This window comes from Leucopleurus acutus (assembly GCF_964270905.1).
Source record: "Leucopleurus acutus genome assembly, chromosome: X".
In the NCBI taxonomy this organism is placed as follows: Eukaryota; Metazoa; Chordata; class Mammalia; order Artiodactyla; family Delphinidae; genus Leucopleurus; species Leucopleurus acutus.
Genome location: NC_139148.1, coordinates 93690644 through 93709087, shown reverse-complemented (window position 1 = coordinate 93709087; position 18444 = coordinate 93690644). Strand labels below are relative to the sequence as shown.

Sequence of the window (18444 nt, the reverse complement as noted above, 5' to 3'; positions counted from 1 at the left end):
TAAGTGATTTCCACGAGTTCTCTGGAACCATCTGAAATTGTCCTTTGAGGAGATCCGCCACACCACCGCGTGGCAAAACTTGAGCAAACACACCGCCGGACACACCTCACTGGATATCATCATCATCAAAGAGATTTTCAGAATCATTAAAAAAGTCTGCATGAACTGCCTTTTCATTGGCTGCCAAGTCCATCAGGAGCCCTGTGCTGCCTCCTGCCTCGTCCAGATCCATGTAGGGCCCGGCACCCTCGGGAAACATCTCGTCCACCGCCTGCTTCACCTCCGCCTGTCAAGACACTAAATTTTGAATGTTGATTCCATCTGAACATCAGTCCCTCAAACTATGCCCCTCCCCATAGGCAGTATCCATAACTTGTGAAATCATGGAAACAACAAACTGGAACTGGACAGGAAGTTAGAAATGCTGGACTTTGAAACAGCATTGATAGGACTGCTCGTTTGGTGAGCCATTTTGCCAACAGCATTTGAGGACCAGGGCCCTTACTCATCACGGCACATATCGCATTCACGTGGCCCTTTTTACTACCTGAAGAACTCAGCTATGCCGCCTATAGGATATCCACCATGTCTGGAAACATAGGCACATATATACATGTTGTCAAGGACATCATCAGTCTGCAAAAACTATACAATGTTATCTCCATTTCCAGACTTTGGGGAGTCCATAAACATATACACCTTGTGTGTTGTTTATGTGGGGCAGGGGGGCATCATTCCCATTTCATGAACGAGGAGCTAGCAGCATAGGGGGTTTAGAAGCCTTCTAAGCAGTTCTGGGGGCCTGGTGGTAAGGTAGAAAAGGAACTCTGGCCTTCTGACGTATTTTCTTCCCACTTGACCTAGTTCATTTAGAATGGGTGCCAGAGCTGCGTTTCTCAGGGGGCACCTACCCTGGCATACGCACTAGGAGAGTCCCTCTCAATTCGTCTTGTCATTACTCTCTGTCTGAGGACTCAGCTCCATGGGCCAAGCCCATTATTGCAGTAGCCTATTGTTAGAGAGAAATCACCTGGTGACAAGACAGATGCCTCTGGGTTGTCTCCCAACTGTGTTCAGGCCCCACTGCCCCCAGATGTCCAAGGAGTGTCTGTGAAACTCCCTTTTCTCAACTGCTGAGCTAGTAACCGTCTATACTTGGCCTTTCCTCAGTTTCCATGTTTACTTTAGCTCTTCTGCAACTCTGTCAACAAACGCCACAGTATTATTAGTTTTAGCAAATAACAGGATGTCAGAACTGTTGACCAGGATTTGTTACTTTGCTGTTAGAGCTCTATCCTAGGACACAGGGGCCAGTGTTCCTCTTATTTTTTAAGGTGTATGAGCTTTGGCAGGAAGCCTTTCCCAGGCAGGCCCACCGAGCTCTGCTCAGTCTATAGGCCTTTAAGGCTGCTCACTGCCAAGGCTCCACCCACCAAGACCTGGGCCCTTCTGTCTTTGCTCAGTGGTACAAAGACATCTGTAAGTAGATTTTTCAAATAATCAATGCAAATACTTTGAATTTTCCGTTTTTGTGCCTTAACCCTTACAGTCTTGCAGTGGCCTTTGAAGGAAGTCTGTACTTGCTAAGGCAGCTTCGGGGCTTAACATTCATGTGGAGAAGAGCGAGGGGGTGGTATTTTAGGCTGGCACTAAGAATTTCCAGGCTTTTGACCCAAAGTATCTTTCTCTTCCAATCCCACCCCCAACACTGCGTGTCTCAAGGGGCAAGAAAAGAGGTTAAAAGGGTTACTCTATTGCTGACAGGCAACCGGGAAGTCCAGGCCTTGGGGGAAACATAGCCTTTGTTTATTTAAGCCCCAAACCTAGCAGGCAGTGTAAATTAAACATAAAAATAAAATAAAATACTGAAACACAGGCCGGATGCGTACCACAGAGAGCAGTGAGTTCCCTTGGGAGAGGGGAGTCAGTAAGCCGCAGGGGTGCCCTCCTTGCCCCAGAGGCGCTTGCAAGCCATGGGATGGGATGCGGATGGTAGGGGCAGGGGAGCGCAAGGGACGCTCAGGGACGGGATGGGCACGTTTGCAGAGATCCTGGCAAGTCTTTGTAGTCAGCCCCAGCAAGCTCCTGAGGGGGGAATGAGTCACAGCCCTCCAGCCAACCTCGGAATGGATCCACGTTTGACCAGGCAGGGACAGCCACAGGGCTGGAGGAGAGCTGGCTTTTGTTGAAGGGGGATAGGGCAGCTTAACTGACCAGACTGTGCTGTTGGAGAAAAATCAGCCCCTCTCCGTTCTCTCCCTCTCTCCAGGTTCTTCTCCCTTCCCGCCCTGTGATACCTGCCCCCCACGCCTCCAACCTCCCAGGCCAAGAGTTCCCACAGACAGCTGTGAAGTGTCTTAGAAGCAATCTGTTCCTCATTAACAGAGAAGCCAAATTTGCCAAAGGTTGATTTATAAATCAGAGCAAGTTTGCGTTACCTTTCTAATAGCAGCTCTCATTCACGTTCTGATCAAGTTTTCAGGAGCGAGAGGGAAAGAGGTAGCCAGACATGACAGGGAAGGAGATGACTGAACAGATGTTAGGCTCAGAATATGCTGAGCCCCATCATCGTGTGTCACACAGAGTGGGTCGTGGTGGTCGTGGCACTCTGGGGAGTCTTCGGGTAGATCCTGTCTTGGCTCTCACCTGTAGGCCAGTGGTTCCCAAAAGCAGTTCCATGGACTGGGGCCAGAAGAGCTGCATCCTCATCTCCTGAAAGTACCCTTCTCAAGCCACAGATGTATTCCACTAGATTTTCTAGGGCTGGAGCCCAGGATATCCATACTCTCCTCACCTGGACCCATTTCTTTCCCTCCACAGCCCACCAGCAAGTTGTACCTGCTGTGTGTTTAATCATCTTCTGATGCTGATCCACCACTGACTACTGTGTTGAAAGTATTACAGAACTTTAGTTTATCCCTATTTAAGTATTTATAGCTGATAGTGGCAGAATGTGGTACTCTCCCAGGGCTTTTGCACTGGAAGAAAAAACTTTCCTAATTCCTCAAAGTGTAAAGAATTCCATTATAACTCAAAGGTATGACTCCGAGGGTGACGTTTGTAGGCACTGCAGTAGTCCGGTCAGGCAAACAGCTTGGACTGAGAGGAATTTTTCTCAGTGCCGTTCAAATCACACTTCTCAGGTCGTCAGTCACATGTGACATCTATGCCAGGACTGGCTCTCTTTAGAGCTGTCCTCGTGAGGAGCCTATGGGAATCATTTCCTAGGCATTCACATGATTGATTGTACACAAATGGTGCTTGTTTTTATTTCTCTTTCATTTGAATGTGTGATTGACATCTTTGAAAACTGTGGACCTGGCGGCACCAGCACTTCCTGTGCCCGGTGTACAGTGTGAAGCTTCAAGCTGGTTCCCCCTATGCCCACCTAACTTCCACTCCAAGCTTCCCCCAAGAGCCTGTCACCTATGACCCGTGCACAGCACGCAGCCAGCTCTGGATGTCAGAGAGAGCAGAGGCCACGGCTTGTAACACTCTGACTGGGTCTACAGCGTCCTGCCTTGCCACTTTGCATGTCCTATTGCTTTACTACCCCTTTGGGGGTCACGAAGCTGACATCAGGTGAGAGAGACAGAGATGGAATGATGCCCTCTGCGTGCCTAGCTCTGTGAATTAGACTTTGTCAAAGGCTGAACGGGTGTTTGCATAAACGTGTGTGTGTGTGTGTGTGTGTGTGTGTGTGTGTGTGTGTGTGTGTGTGTGCTTGTGTGCCGCCCTTTCTTCCTGATAAGGTGTGTGTATTCCTTGTCAGCAATTCTCAAACCGGGCAGGAGGCCTTCCTTAACCCCTCCCCGCATGCCTTTGAGCTGCCTGGCTCTGTTCCCATGGCTGGGGCTGGGTGGGGTGCCCCCAGGGAGAAGCTTGCCTTGTTTCTGTCCTTTCTTTCTCTTCTCCTGACTAGTGTGTCCCCTGCCCCTTCCTGCCACCGCCCCCCACCTCAGCTGGGCTGCCTTCTTTCCATCCGGGAAACCCAAGGGAGGGGGGAGGCGGCTGGAGAGCCAGAGGCCCTTTGCAATTACAGAGCCTTTCCTCACAAGTCACAGAGTCGCACAACAGAGGATCAAGGAGCTACCTCAAGTGAGCCCACGGTGAATAGCTCCGCTGTGAGTTAAACAAGGGCCTCGGGCGTACAATGTGAGAGCCTTGGGAGACTCATAATGCTCACCCATCGTGGCCCAGGAGCCCCCGCGCCTGAAGAGGCCGGCGTTATTACCGTCGTTTTGTTCCCCAGGGAACCTGGACCACTTCAGAGGTCACCCATTCTATAGCGGGGCCCACAGGGGAGTCAGGTGCTGCACCTCAGAGCCCCTGGCCTCTTCACAGGCCCCTTGTCTGCTGGCTCAGCGTCCCCAGCAAGATTCTCCTGGTTCTCGTCTTCCAAGCATTGCCAATAGTCCCAAGTCCTTCACATACCACTCAGAGTAACCCCGGCAACTGCCAGAAAAAAAAAAAAAGGCTTGGAATTTCGGCTCTTGGGACTGCTCCATAAAGCAAAAGGACTGGGGAGAGGCCCTGCCAGTGTCTCCCTGGCCCGGAGAAGCTGGTGGAGGGCTGGTGCAGACAAACAAACACGGAGAGTAGCCATGTTTTTGCTGCTTCCTTTCCCAGCCCCTGAGAAGGCTGTCGAGGGCCAGGATTCCCAGAAGGTGGGCCGTGATGAGGGAGTTTATTTGCCCAAGTGAAGATGCTCGCTGGTCTGGGAGGGCACTATAGAACAAGGATAAGACCACGAGGAGGTTGACAGAGGTGACCCCCTCCCCGTGCTAAACATAGACCCCCTTCTCAGAAGGAAGGGGCTGGCAACTCAGAGACCCTTAAGGACCTGTGCTTTGTTCCCCTGGTTTACAAAGGAAGGGAATCAGAGTGAGGGACCCTGACACTGTTGGCCACCACGTCAGAGGAGCCTTGGGTCCCACAGAAATTCCAAGTTTTGTGGCTGCTATGTTAATCCCCATCTAGATGGGCACGGACCAAACGACAGGGTGGGGAGAAAAAAGGCGGGCCCGATTCTGAGGACCGAAGTGATGCCAGGGGTGATGGCGGTGGTGTGGCCTTCCCAAACCCCAGGCTACCCTCCTGAGCACCCCCAAGCCCTAGGCTTTTTCCTGAAGTAAACATTTCACTGAGATCTAACCAGTAGGTAGACTTCAGAGTTCACCAGAGGCCCAGGATATTCTGGAAGGAAGCACAGTTGTTAACCTGCACTACCAGTTTGTTTGTTTGTTTTTAATTTCCCTGAAATGTGCCTTGTACTTTGAATAGGCAGTCAATCAACTTTGAATTGAGTTGAATTGAATTGTATTGAATGATGATGGCAACTAGTGTTGGGTGGAGGAGGGGATTCCATTTACCGAGGTTAATTTGACATTCTCTTTTTTCAGGAATATCTGTTTCATACTTGTAGATGGGTAATGGGGATGGTGGAAAATGAGAAGAGAGCTTAGAAAAATGATGGACGTAAATTTTCCCAGCTGCAAGGCAAAAAGAGAAGGGAGACAAGCATAAATATTGATACAAGGTTCATGAAATTTAAGATCCACTGAGCTAAATTGCATTCATTCCTGGATAACGTTGCCAGTACTTCCAGTCTTGCTGAGATGCCAGGAGAGACTGCCTACCCCCCATAGTTAGCCACCAAAGTTGAGGTAACAAAGGTGATTTGACAAGAGCCCTTTTTGACTTCTTTGAACGAGGGTGAGTGGAGTGGAGTGCCTTGTCCAAATGGGGTTTGGTTCTGCCTGTCATCCCTCGTGTCACTGGGAGATTGTTTGTGAAGCTCACATTGGATCCTGTCTGGGGAGGGAGCTGAAAGGCACAATTCATTGCTCCTGCCATCATTCAGTGCCAGGGTTTGGCCCAAATCAGTTGCTAGAGACACTTTTCCAAGACAGTGTCCCTCTCCACCACGATTCCTCGTGGGCTCCCTGCCGCCCACCACTGCCTTCTGCATCTGCGTGCGCATCCTCCTCCCTGTTTTCCTGCCCCCCAAAGTCGACGTTCTGGGCCCTGGCCATGCAGGGCAGTTCACGTGACCCACAGAGGACAAGGCACTTTGTCTGTCTCCGTCTTTCCTTCTTGCTTCCCTCCTTCTGGACTTTGGGGATTTTCCATGAGGCCAAAGTAAAGATTAAGTGGCAGCATCCTTCCTGTCTATAGTCTCCCACACTGGAGTGGAACCAAGGGGAAGAGAGAAGAGTGGAGCCAGCACAAATTAAATGATGGCACTTCAGCCTCCTTATTCCCCCAGCCTCTTCAGAAAAAGGGACAAGTCAGTAACTAGACGTAGACAGAGCTTCAGGCAGAAGGGGGCCGCCGTGGAGGGGTAAATGGGGAGGGTTGTTTTGCAGCCGCCCTGTCAACTGTGCTAACACTCTGGTGCTCAGCATCCTTTTTGATTTCCTTGTCCAGCTCCTAACGCAGCGTTTGCTTGGTGGCTTGTCCCGCACCTCTCGCATCGTGTCTTTTCCCGCTTCTCCTGCCGCAAGACCCTGTGTTTCGCCGCCAACATTGCCGAGCCTTGGGGGTGGAACATTCCCTGTAGAAAATAAGGAAGACTTGCCTATAAAGAGTTTCCTTTGGGCTGCGTGGTACACAATGCTTTGAGTGTGACAAAAAGGGAAGTGAGATGTTCCCCCTTCTCACCACCCCCTACCTACCGCACCCACCCTGAGTCTGCCTCCCACCCCTCGGCAGCGTGCTGAGATCCTGCCCACAGGTTATGAGGCCCAGACTGCCCAGTCTCCGCCTTCCTGCGCCATGGGAACCCGAAATAGGAAGGACTCTTGTCCTAGAGAGTCTGGCTTTTGAAGTGGAACAGAACGGTGACGATGTTGAGACCCTTCTTCCACTTCAAAGGGAACAAGTTGGCTTCCAGGGCCACCTGAAACGGTGGGAGTTGACCCCATCCTCCTCATGCCACCCTCCACCTAGAAAGTCACCCTGAGAGAGGGAGGGTCAGCTGTGTCTGTTTAATCACAGAATCCCATAGCTGTAGGCCTAGAACCGAGAGCCAGCAAAGGACCTGGCTCATCAGCTGGGCGCTGTGACCACGGTGGCTCTGGGTCCAGCCTACCATGTAACTCACAGGATGGAAGAAAGGAAATTTGGAAACATACATGTTGGAGTTGCTATGCTGTTGAATCCTTAGGCCACTGTTTCCTGCCTGAGGCCCACCTCCAGAGACACAAGGACGCTGAGAGCCTCATAGATCAGCACTTTACTCAGAAAAGTTAGATCAGATCACAGATACCCTATACAGCACAAGCTTCCACTCACTGCAACATTTGGCTCAGCTATTCTGGGCAGAGGAATTTTCCGGTGTGCCGAGGGTTACACAGAAAGCCTTTTGGGTTCCTCCAACTTCTCCCTCTCCCCCTCCTATCTGCCCCTGTCTCCCCTACCCCTGCTGTTTGAAAATCTTTCTACAGAGACATTTAGGTTGGTGGTCTCCCTTTAGCAAAGCCTGCGATCCAGGGATCCAGCCATTATTTGCGAACTGAGAATCATAAGCCCTCAGGGTGAGCTCTTCTCACTATTGGTTGGTAAACTAGAGGTGCAGAGGGGACTGAGAGATTGGCTGAGTGTGGGCTGAACCTGGGACATCCTTTCAAAGTTGTTTTTCTGAAACGAAATCCCTGAAATTAGCTTGTTTTCTTGTTGGTTTAATTTCCTAAAAGCTGGACACAGCAGGTATAGGGGGGAGAAAGAGTTAATTAAGGGTGCCAGTTACAAACTGGAAATTGACTGGACTGTGATTATTGTCATGAGACTCCATACCTAATTTGGGACGCTGTGGAGTCCATTCTGGGAGCCAGCTAGTTGGCTTCATAGTTTCTATTTCCTAGGCAGAGAGGGCTTTCTTTAAGGACTGCAGTGGCTGCCTTTTGAAATAATGCAGGTGAGCAAAGCCCTGTTATGAAGCTCATTTGGACATTTTGTATATTCTTCTGGTCCCCCATGTTGCTGGAGTCCTAGGAGTACTTTCCCTGCCCCTCACCTTTTCTTCCTCTACACCACTTTCCTGGCACCTCCAACCCGTCCCCCAACTTCCTTGACTCACTCATTCAACAAACCTACTCCCTGCCCCCACTAGTAAGTGTAGTAAGAACAAACTTGGTCTCTACTCAGGAAGACCTGAGCTGGAGTCCCAGCTCTATAATTTATTAGCTGTGCCACCGCCTTGGGCAAGGTAGCCTCTCAGACCCTCGGTTTCTTCATCTGTTAAATGATGGTGCCAGCACCTACACCACAGGGTTTGTGACTCAGCCAACACAGTGCCTGGCCCACAGCTGTTGCTCAGTTAATGGTAGCTGTTATTGTCAGCGGGTCTCAAGCCGAGCTTATTTCTAATTGAAGTATAATTAATGTACAATTCAAACACAGCCTTGCTAGCAAACTTCATCTGTTGTTTTTTTTCCCCTCCCCAAACTACCTGGATTTCTGTGCCTCTGTCTCCATATAAGGGAGTCCCCATTGAAGGAGCTGGTTTTTCTTCGGTCCCATGCCCTGTTTTCCTGGTGGTGTTTTTTCCCTGCCGACCCGGCTTATTTATCTCTCTTTCTTTCTTTTCATCATCTCCCTTGGAATCTTGGGGTAGGTAGCAATAGTGAGTTGAGGAAAGATTTACAAGCCAATGAAAGGTCAACTCAGACTCTTCCTGGACCAAGAAAGCTCTATGTGACACAGAGGGCAGATTAATATATCAGGGAATTCCAGTATCAGCTAAGCTCCGGATTTAAGAAGGTTTTTTTTTATTTTTGCTCAAATAATGTTCTTGATGACCTATAAATGTGGTATGCACTTTGTTCTGTCTACCACACGCAGCTTAGCATGAACACCTTGTTCAGGGAGTTTGTGACCTGAAGATAACATGATATCCTGAGATTGGGATTGTCTCCCAGCTAAACTGGGGTGAAGGAAATCACCATCCTGGGCTAGTGCATGCAGTAGGTTTGCTTGGGTAGATCTCTTTGTCGGTCCTTTGCAAATAGAATGGCCCTTGTGCACGTATTACCACCGGTGGGATCCAATGGGAGCTCCACGTCATAGTGAAAAATGTTGGCTGTTCGGTGGCATGACTGCACGGGCAGCCTGAAGAAAACTAAGGCCTTCAGACTGGGCTTAACTGGGGCCTTGGCCAGGGTGTCTGTGCCAGGTACCTGGTTAGGTGAAATATCCTGAAGCAAATAATAATTACCTTCTTTGCTGATAAGAGGCCCCAGTACTTTTCCAATAGCTTGATTGCACTAGGGTATTTCTTTGGACCATAGCCTGAATCACCAACTGATTCATGGGTACTGGCCCTAACTTCATCCAAACTATTGTATGTGTGGTGAAACCCAATGTTCTTCTTATGGCCCTGAGTTGGTGTAAATAATACTCCCAGTTGCATCACCTGTCCCTCGTTTGGTCTAGGTTGCTCCATCTGGCTGCAATTCTGCTTCAGACCACCAGGTGGCCTCACTTAGGAAAGAGCAGGATAAAAGGACCTCAAACCTCTGATGGCTTTTTTTTTTTTTAAGCTTGACGCTTAAAAGAATGAAAATATATTTTGATGGTAACATGTGTAACTCTTAGTAGGCAACAGTCACCTCATTTTCCCTGTGATTTGGAATCTGTTTGTCTGTGAAGTACCCTGTAACCCCGTGTGTGGCTGGACCAATCACAGGGCGGGTGTTCTCCTGGGATGGTTTATATTTAGCCTTGGTTTGTAGTTTTGCTGTCATTTGCTGTTCATAGGACAGTAACAAAATCTTGTTTTTAAAAATAGGAACATGAGATCCTGGATGATGTTGAATAGGGTGTTGAGACCAAAGAGAAAAGGGCTGGCATCTTGCGGTCACTGCAGTGCCCACTCCCCTACTGTCTCCTCCCCACCTCCTCTGTCACCCACCTGGCCCCCAGCTGCCCCCTTGTACATGTTCCCCCACTCATCTGAGTTCCTGGACACTCATGCTCTCCTCCATACATGCACACTGGCATGTACAGATTAGCTAGTCCGTGCATGTCACAGATCTGTGCATGTGTCAGTACACGGACAGGTACATCCGTAGGAGGAGGTGAGTGGATAGATGCTGCGGATGGGGGCAAGCCAGTGGACAAGCTGGCTGGGTGAGGGGACATGCAACTGACAAAGTCTGTGTGCAGGAGAGAGGCTGAGAAGGCAGGCACCAGGAAGGAGTGAGGGTCCTGATGGTGAGGGCGGGTGTCCAGGGAGGGCGGCCTGTGACAGCACTGCAAAGACACGGGAGGTATGCTGGCGGACATCCGAAGAAGAGCTTTTAAAACCAGCGCCGCCCTCTACTGAAGGCTTCCTACCTCCTGTAATGGCATTTGTACTTCTCATTTCTCTAAGAAATCAGTTCCATTTGGTTTTTACCAATCTCCAGAGCCCTCTTTGGAGATGCCAGTTGGCACAAGAAAGTGCTGAACTGTTTACAGTCCCAGACTAAGGTTCAGGGAGGGGATGTGGTTTAACTGAGCCACAAAGCCCGGTACAGGACTCATTTGCATGCCGCTGACGCCATGTGACGCAGCCGGCTCCTCCTATATAAAGAAGAAGGAGCCGAAATATCTCCGAGTCTGGGTTGGACTGGCGGCCGTGGAGTTTTTGACACACCAGGTGACACCCCTCGAGTCACTTCCCTTCAACTCTGGAACGCCCGACCGGCTTTGGGTTCGCTCGGCAGCCTTCGCCCCCCTCCTAGCCCCAGGGCCCGACGCGCAGAGCCCAGCCCCGTCCAGCGCGCCAGCAGCCAGCGGCTGCCCAGCCCGCCCAGCCCAGCCCGCAGCCCGCAGCCCGCAGCCCGCAGCCCGGCCAGAGCTCCCCGGCAGCCCGAGCCATGAATACCGAAATGTATCAGACCCCCATGGAGGTGGCGGTCTACCAGCTGCACAATTTCAACATCTCCTTCTTCTCTTCCCTGCTTGGAGGGGATGTGGTTTCCGTTAAGCTGGATAACAGGTAACCCCTGGCCACAGCTCCCAAGCCCGGGCGCCGGCGGGGGCTGGGCTGAGAGCGGGATCTCCGAGCGAGCCGTGCGCCGCCGGTCCCCGTTCCCCGCGGTGCAGCATCCTGGGAAGGGGCGGGGGTAGGGGACGCAGGGAAGGGGGGGGGGTCACCGCCGCGCTGGGATCCGCCGTCGGAGCGTCCCTGCGGCCGCTGCACCGTAAGAACGAGCTGCTGCAGCCGGGGGCGGAGGCAGAGGGGCAGTGGGCCTGGGCTGGGCAGGGGGGCTAGCCGCGCGCCGTGCGCCGCTGGGGAGCAGGCCGGAAGCTGTCGAGCCGAGGAGGAATTCCTAGCTAGCTTCGGAGCTCGGTAGGTTTGCCTGGGACCTTCTGGGCCGGCGCCGGAATGGGCTGGCGGCCGGGGACTCCCTGGGCCGCGCGCCCCCATTGTTTGCATGTCGCCGAGCAGGCCTCGCTGGCCCGTGCGCCCCTGGACCCGCGCGCTGCTCCACGCGGAGCTCTGGGCGGTGGCGGCGCGGAGCCGGTCTGGGTGGGGAGGTGCAGCTTCCTGCAGGGGCCAGAGAGGGACCTAGGGACAAAGTGCCCGGAACTTCGGGCCAGCGAGGCGATAGAGAGGAAGAGCTGGGGCAGATGGAGGACTTTGTGGCCACCGCTACCAGGTACTCAGACTGGAACCAAGTGGGTAACGCAGTCGCTTTCCTTTTTGTCTTGGCAGTGCCTCCGGAGCCAGCGTGGTGGCCTTAGACAACAAGATCGAGCAGGCCATGGTGAGTGGCATCACTGCGTCATTCCCATCCCCAGACCTGGCTACTGCTTATGTAACTCAGGGTGGCAGTGAGCGGGTGGGTGCAAAAGCCAAGCGCCCGAGGAAGCTGACAGCCTGCCTCCTGTCCCCTTGGAGGCCTTAGCTAGAGTCCCATCAGAGTGGCACCTTTTAGGGCATTTCCAGGCCACCCTTGCTGGACCCTCTCCTTTCCTCCTCCTTCTCCCATCCCAGGGCTTTGCAGCAGCCTCTGGCTCCCTCCTGGGCCCGTGGCAGGGCAGGGAGCTCAGACCCTTGGATTTGTCTGCATCCCACAGTTGGCAGGGGCCAGAGCTCATTGGATGCCACCGCACTGCAGTGCCTCTGCAGAGCCTGGGCTGGGGTCAGGAGTTGGGAGGAAACAGGAAGCAAAGCACCCCACCCCTTCTCCCTCCTTCACCAGGTAGAGGTCGTACTCCACCAAGCAGCCAAAATGGCTGCAGGGGATTGGGGCCTCCAGCAGTTTTAGCAAACACTTTATTGTGCCCCGGAGCCTAATGACACAGCTCCCCGCCCCCAGTGCAGTCATCTGAATTCAGAGAGGATGAAGCCATCCGGGTACCTTCCCCCAGGGCCAGTGTCCTTTCCGGCCAGGCTGCAGGACAGCTGCAGCTCAGTATGCTGGGTCCTGTGGACAGGAGAAGTCTCCAGAAGAGCCCATTATATTCTCCTGGTGGAGATGGGTAAAGCAGACCAACAGTACAGGGTGCATTGCAGGTGTTCCCTGGGATCTGGGCCAGCCGCGGGACCTTATGTGGAAATGGGGATATAGCATACCACCGCCAACCAGCAGAAGTCTCACCCAAAAGTCTCCCAGGAGGCCAGCTTTGAAAGTCATCAGAAACTTACAGGGGGGAATTCCTATGTAGTTCAAAGCTGGGCTCCCAACTCAGGCGTGGCCCCGATCACGCAGCTCTCCTGAGCGAAGGTTTAGGTGCTTCGGAGAAAGGGGCAGGAGGACCAGGGCTGCGGGGCCAGCATTCCGAGGGGCTGCTGAGGGAAGGCTGGAGGTTGGCAGCATGAGGGACAGCGCAGGCGCCCCAACGGCCAGGAGAAGGTGCCGCAGAGGGGCCGCCGCGGCTAACGGATAGCTTTGTCGTGATCTCCTCCGGGACAGGATCTGGTGAAGAATCATCTGATGTATGCTGTGAGAGAGGAGGTAGAGATCCTGAAGGAGCAGATCCGGGAGCTGGTGGAGAAGAACTCCCAGCTGGAGCGTGAAAACACTCTCTTGAAGACCTTGGCGAGCCCAGAGCAGCTGGAGAAGTTCCAGTCCCGTCTGAGCCCCGAGGAGCCAGCTCCCGAAACCCCAGAAGCACCCGAGGCCCCCGGTGGTTCTGCGGTGTAAGTGGCTCTGTCCTCAGGGTGGGCAGAGCCACTAAACTTGTTCTACCTAGTTCTTTCCAGTTTGTTTTTGGCTCCCCAAGCGTCATCTCACGTGGAGAACTTTACACCTAGCATAGCTGGTGCCAAGAGATGTCCCAAGGACATGGCCACCTGGGTCCACTCCAGTGACAGACCCCTGACAAAGAGCAGGTCTCTGGAGGCTGAGTTGCATGGGGCCTCGTCACCCCAAGCCAGCGAGCCTCTAATGCCACCGCGCCCTGGGGGCTCCCAGGGCCTGGGCAACTTAGCTGCAACTGGCAGAGGAGAAAGGTAGTTTGAGACAGGCCGCCAGTTTGCTCCAGAAAGTCTAAGGGGTCTGGTTTTTCATTTCCATGGACATCTTCAACAGCTTCACCTGACAACGACTGTCCTATGAAGAAGCCAGTTGTGGTTTAAGCAGAGGCAGCCTCTCTCTCTTCCCCTGCCTCGCCAAGGCAGGGCCACAGTTGGGAGAGATTGAGCCAAGTCAGCCTTCTGTTGGTTAATATGGTGTAATGCATGGCTTTCTGCACAGCCCAGTGTGGGATTACGGCTTTGGGATGACCGCTTACAAAGTTCTGTTTGGTTAGTGTTGGCATAGTTTTTCTATATAGCCATACGTGCGTATATATACCCATAGGGCTAGATCTGTATCTTAGTGTAGCGATGTATACATATACACATACACCTATGTGTTGAAGGGCCTAACCAGCTTTGGGAGTATTGACTGGTCCCTTATCTCTTAAGGCTAATTCTTTGACTGTGTTCATCTACCAGGCTGATCCAGTTTGTCCTTTAGGTTAAGTAAAACTAAAGAGTAAAGGTGGGGGGGGGCACCCTCTGAATGCCTTGCTGCTGCAACCTTTGCCCCATCTGTCCCCTGAAGACATGTGAGGTCCTCTTTTGAATGCCAAACCCACCATTCACTGGTGCTGACTACATAGAATGGGGTTGAGAGAAGATCAGCTGGAACTCCACATTGTCATTCGAAAACTTTTTTTTTTTTTTGGAAAACTTGCAAATGAACAGAATGAGTAGCTTGTCGGTGTCCTCTTGTGGACAAGGATAGACAGGGAATGGCTTTGACCCGACGGTGCCTGGGTGATGTGCTCAGGGAGCTTGTCTCTAGGGAGTTCTGTGGCAGTGAGAACACTTTCCACTTTCTGACATCTTATCCTGATGTTATGTCTCCAGGATTTGGACTTTGATGTTTCAAATGTAGCTTGAAATTTCAATAAAGTTTGCTCTTTTTTTTTCTAAAAATAAACCTGGTGTCTTACTGAGTTTAAAATGGAGTGGGCGGTAGGGGCCCCAGGGGCACTGGTTTTCTGACTCGCTGTCCGTTCACCGGCACACCCTGAGTGGCAGGCCTGTGCTACAGCCATGATCTTGTGTAACTGTCACAACACCCCCATTGTACGGGTGAAGAGGCTGAGGCTCAGCCCGTTTAAGTGACTTGCACAAAGTCACACAGCTATTATGGCGAGTTGGGACCCAATCTTCCATCCATCCCTCTGTCCTGCTCCTGCTTTCATATAACAGCTTCGGAGTGAGTGGCGAGGTGACTACTAACACAACTTCAGCTCGAGGGGGTGATTCGGGAGGAAGGATACCCCAAGAAGGTCCAAAAGAAAAGGACAGGGGGTCCATGTGAGGGAGCATGAAGTGAGGAACTGAATAAATGTGAGTGGGCCCCTTCCCTCTTTTGAAACATCATCCAGATTACTTGGTGCATTCTCTTTAATACCAATCCACAGGAGACCCCTGACATGGGCAAAGGAGCTAAGAGGGCCTCAGTGAGGAAAGGACACAATGTATGCGGTGGCCCAAACCCCATCCCTCTCCCCCAAGGAAAGATGCTCTCAAGCCCTGCTGCCCCACTTGTCACTGCTGAAAGTTCACTCACAAAACCCACCAGCCTCGTGGGCACGGCCAAGTCTAACGATCCCGACTCCACTTCCCTCTTCTGCCTCTCTTTGAAGGTCATCCTCACCCATCACCCTTTCCCTGGCCCCATGTCTCTGGCATCTGGCGTCCTGCCATTTCTGATTCTGGGCATTCATTGTCTCCTCCACCACGCCCTAACCTGGAGCCACTGAGCTGTGTTCTAAGCCCCCTGGTTTCCCAGGGGAGGCTATCACCCCAAATGTGAGTGACTCCATTCAATCTCAGCTTCCTATAACATATGCACCTCCCGCTTTGTCACTTGAAATTTAAAAGAACTCCTTGATTTTCCTGAGCCATAAACCTCAAGGACCAAGAGGTGTTGGCTCCCTTTCTTGCACCCGTCGCTGCCTAAATACTTTCCAAATGTCAGGCTTCCTTCACCGTAGAGGTCGTACATGTTGGCCTGTTCATTCCGAATCACTAAACCGCTTAGGACGTTACAAACCCCTGCTTGCTGGCCTCTCAAATCCCAACTTCCCTCCCTGCTTCTCACCTCCCTACTCATGATGCCAAGTTCATTGTCTGCACCTGCCCATTTGGTTGATTTTGGGGCTGTGCAGATTTCACAGTTGCTGGGATGGACACAAACTGAATCAGGCAGCTACTCCCCTAGCTTCCCCCACCTCTTGCCCCAACCGGGCCCCCCCAAGTTCCCACTTACTCCCATCCCATCCCCCTCTCAGGAAGAACTGAGAGACTTCTCGACTCTTGGGCTCATCTGCAGACTTACAACGCCCTGATTTCCAGCCAAACAAGAACCAACCGATGAAAAAAGCAATCTCAGAAGATGCCCCAGCAAGTATACAGCCCTCTCTGGTCATCTAGCCCTTCCCTACGAGAAAGGGGAAAAAACGTACCCACAGTCACACAGTGGGAAAGAGAGAACAACTTGGCTTCCTAGGCAACCGTGACTAAACAGAGACAAACACTGCAACTTCTAAGGCCGCAGCGGTTGCTAGAGTAGATAAGAGGAACTTTGTGGCTGTTTGTTAGTCACATAGAGGAGCAGCTCTTGTTGTTGTTCCACAGAAAACCAAGCAGGGGTGGGGAAAGGCAAAAGAACACATTGCTCCTGGAAAGACCTTCACAGGCTTTGGTGTTCTGGGCTCAGCTGGTCCAGCTGGACCCAAAACAAGGAAAAGAACCAGAAGAGCAGCAGCCTTAATGGTCCCCTGCCTGGACATGCCCCCTCTCGCAGGACCCTCCTATCTATCATCTCATCTAATCCTCACGCAGCCAGCCCTTAGAAAAAGAGGCACTTAAGATTCACCTCCATTTCACAGATAAGAAAACTGAGAGCCAGAGAGCTCCGTGCTACTCCCATGGCTCCCCGTGATCCCATGGGGCAGTGGTTCCCACAGCCTTGTCAACAAGGGCGCCTTTTAAATGTCAAAACTCTTCTCAGATCTCCCCCAACCTGAGAGTGGTTGAACTCTTAGTATAGTCATACCTCACTTTATTGTGCTTCGTGGCTACTGCATTTTGTTTGTTTCTTTTTTACAAATTAAAGGTTTCTGGCCACTGTGCGTCAAACAAATCTATCAGTGCCATTTTTCGAACAGCATTTGCTCACTTTCTGTCCCCGTGTCACATTTTGGTAATTCTCGCCATATTTTAAACTTTTTCACTCTTGTTATATTTGTTATGGTGATCTGTGATCAGTGATCTTTGATGTTACTATGACTCACTGAAGGCTCAGTTGATGGTTAGCATTTTTCAGCAATAAAGTATTTTTTAATTAAGGTGTGCACATTGTTTTTTAAGCCATAATGCTATCGCACACTTAATAGACTACAGTATAGTGTAAACATAACTTTGATATGCACTGAGAAACTAAAAACTTCATGTGACTCGCTTAATTACGATATTTGCTTTATGGCCGTGGTCTGGAACTGAACCCGCAGTATCTCCAAGGTATGCCTGTATTCTCTGAGAAAGAGAGAGGACACGTAATGACAAGCAGTGACTGTGAATTCAATGGGGCTTTTAAAGGAACTTAACTGTATTCGCCACAAAAGCATAGAGGTGGATTTGAAAAGTAGAACAGAAATGTGGGTGGTAGATTATTTACAGACAAAGACCTCAGGGGTGCAAGGTGCAGGGCTCCCAGGCTGGAAACCACCACAGAAGAGGGTGTTTCTGGTTAGGCTCCAAGAAGGAACCCAGGGAGTGAGCAGATGAGGAATCGGGGCCACTGGGACATGGCGTGTAAGGGAGGAGGATTCTAGAAAGACCATAGGAAATAACGTGCACAACCCAATGTCTCTTAGGGTATTTTGAAGTGTCCTAACATAATCCTACTTATCCTGGAAAAATCTTGATTTCAAATCTCACCTCCTCTCCTCCTAGTTGGTTAGAAATCGATGGACATAATTATTGCTTTGTAGACAGCCTAGTTCCTCAGGTTGTCTCATGCAGAGCTGCTCGCTGGAACCCAAATACTTAACAATTAACTACCTCTGTTAGATCAGGCAAAGCTTGACAGAGAACGCCACCAGTTAGCTATTCCAAGCAGAAGCGGTTTCCAGGGAAGAGCTCGCTGGGAGGGGCCATCATAACAATGATTAAGTAATAATAGCTGGCACATGGCACTTCCTTTGTGTCAGACAATGTTCTATAGGCCCTTTTACTTCTATTGCCTCTTTTAATCATCTCTGCAAACCTATGAGGATGTACCATTAAGATCTCCATTTTACAGATGAGAGAACGAGAAGACAAGGCACAGAGAGGTGAAGCAACTTGCCCGAAGTCCTATAGCAAGTGAATGGCCAGGCCACGATGGAGGGGAGGGGAGATGGATGCATTGAAAAACTGGCTGGAAATTCTCAACAGTTTTCATAATTCCCCCTAAGTCACCAGAGGTGTTCTGGGGGTGGGGTGGGGGGAGGTAGAAAGGAGACCACCCCCAACTAGCAGAGGGACTAACATGAGATTAAAAATGACCAATGAAGCTAGCTGGATGGAGTGAATAGGAAAGGAGGAAAGAGGAAGAATGCGAGGCCAACTTGGCTGGCTCCCAGCCAGTTGAATCGAGCTAGGACCTAACGGGTCTGAGGGAGCCATGGTAAGCTTCTGAGCGGGGAAGTGATGTGATGCCAAAGATATTTGCAGAAGATGGGTCCTGGCAGCTGGGGAGGCTGGAGCAGAGAAAGGCTAGCCGAAGGCAAGCCAGCTGTTGCGATAATCCAGGTGTGAGGTGATAAAGGCCAGCCGGGGCAGGGAGGGGGTCGTGGAAAAGAGACAAAGGGACAAAGCCAAAAGGCACTGTAGGGCAGTGTTTCTCCAAGTGTGGTCTGCAGTCCACTCACCTCAGGTTTGTTGGGAAGTTGGTTTAAAATGCA

General features: G+C 51.4%; 2 protein-coding genes across 4 annotated transcripts in view; one reads left to right on the top strand and one right to left on the bottom strand.

Annotated features, from left to right (window-relative positions):
* TSC22D3 (TSC22 domain family member 3) overlaps positions 1-14419 on the top strand; it is a 58177-nt gene extending 43758 nt beyond the window's left edge. For 2 of the 3 annotated variants that reach the window (XM_082865307.1, XM_082865306.1), the window contains exons 3-4: positions 11705-11756; positions 12909-14419. In XM_082865307.1, coding sequence (XP_082721433.1) covers positions 11705-11756; positions 12909-13139 — 283 coding nt within the window. In that variant the 3' untranslated portion in view covers positions 13140-14419. Of the gene's footprint in view, positions 1-10604; positions 10985-11704; positions 11757-12908 lie in introns of those variants that run through there. The other variant, XM_082865308.1, reaches the window with a different exon arrangement.
* Positions 107-2709, bottom strand: LOC309978034 (COP9 signalosome complex subunit 9-like; the record flags this gene model as incomplete). The annotated part of the gene is made up of 2 exons (XM_082864397.1): positions 107-286; positions 2647-2709. 2 exons carry the CDS (start codon positions 2707-2709, stop codon positions 107-109), a joined length of 243 nt encoding a protein of 80 aa, XP_082720523.1.
* Positions 14420-18444: the final 4025 nt, after the last annotated feature.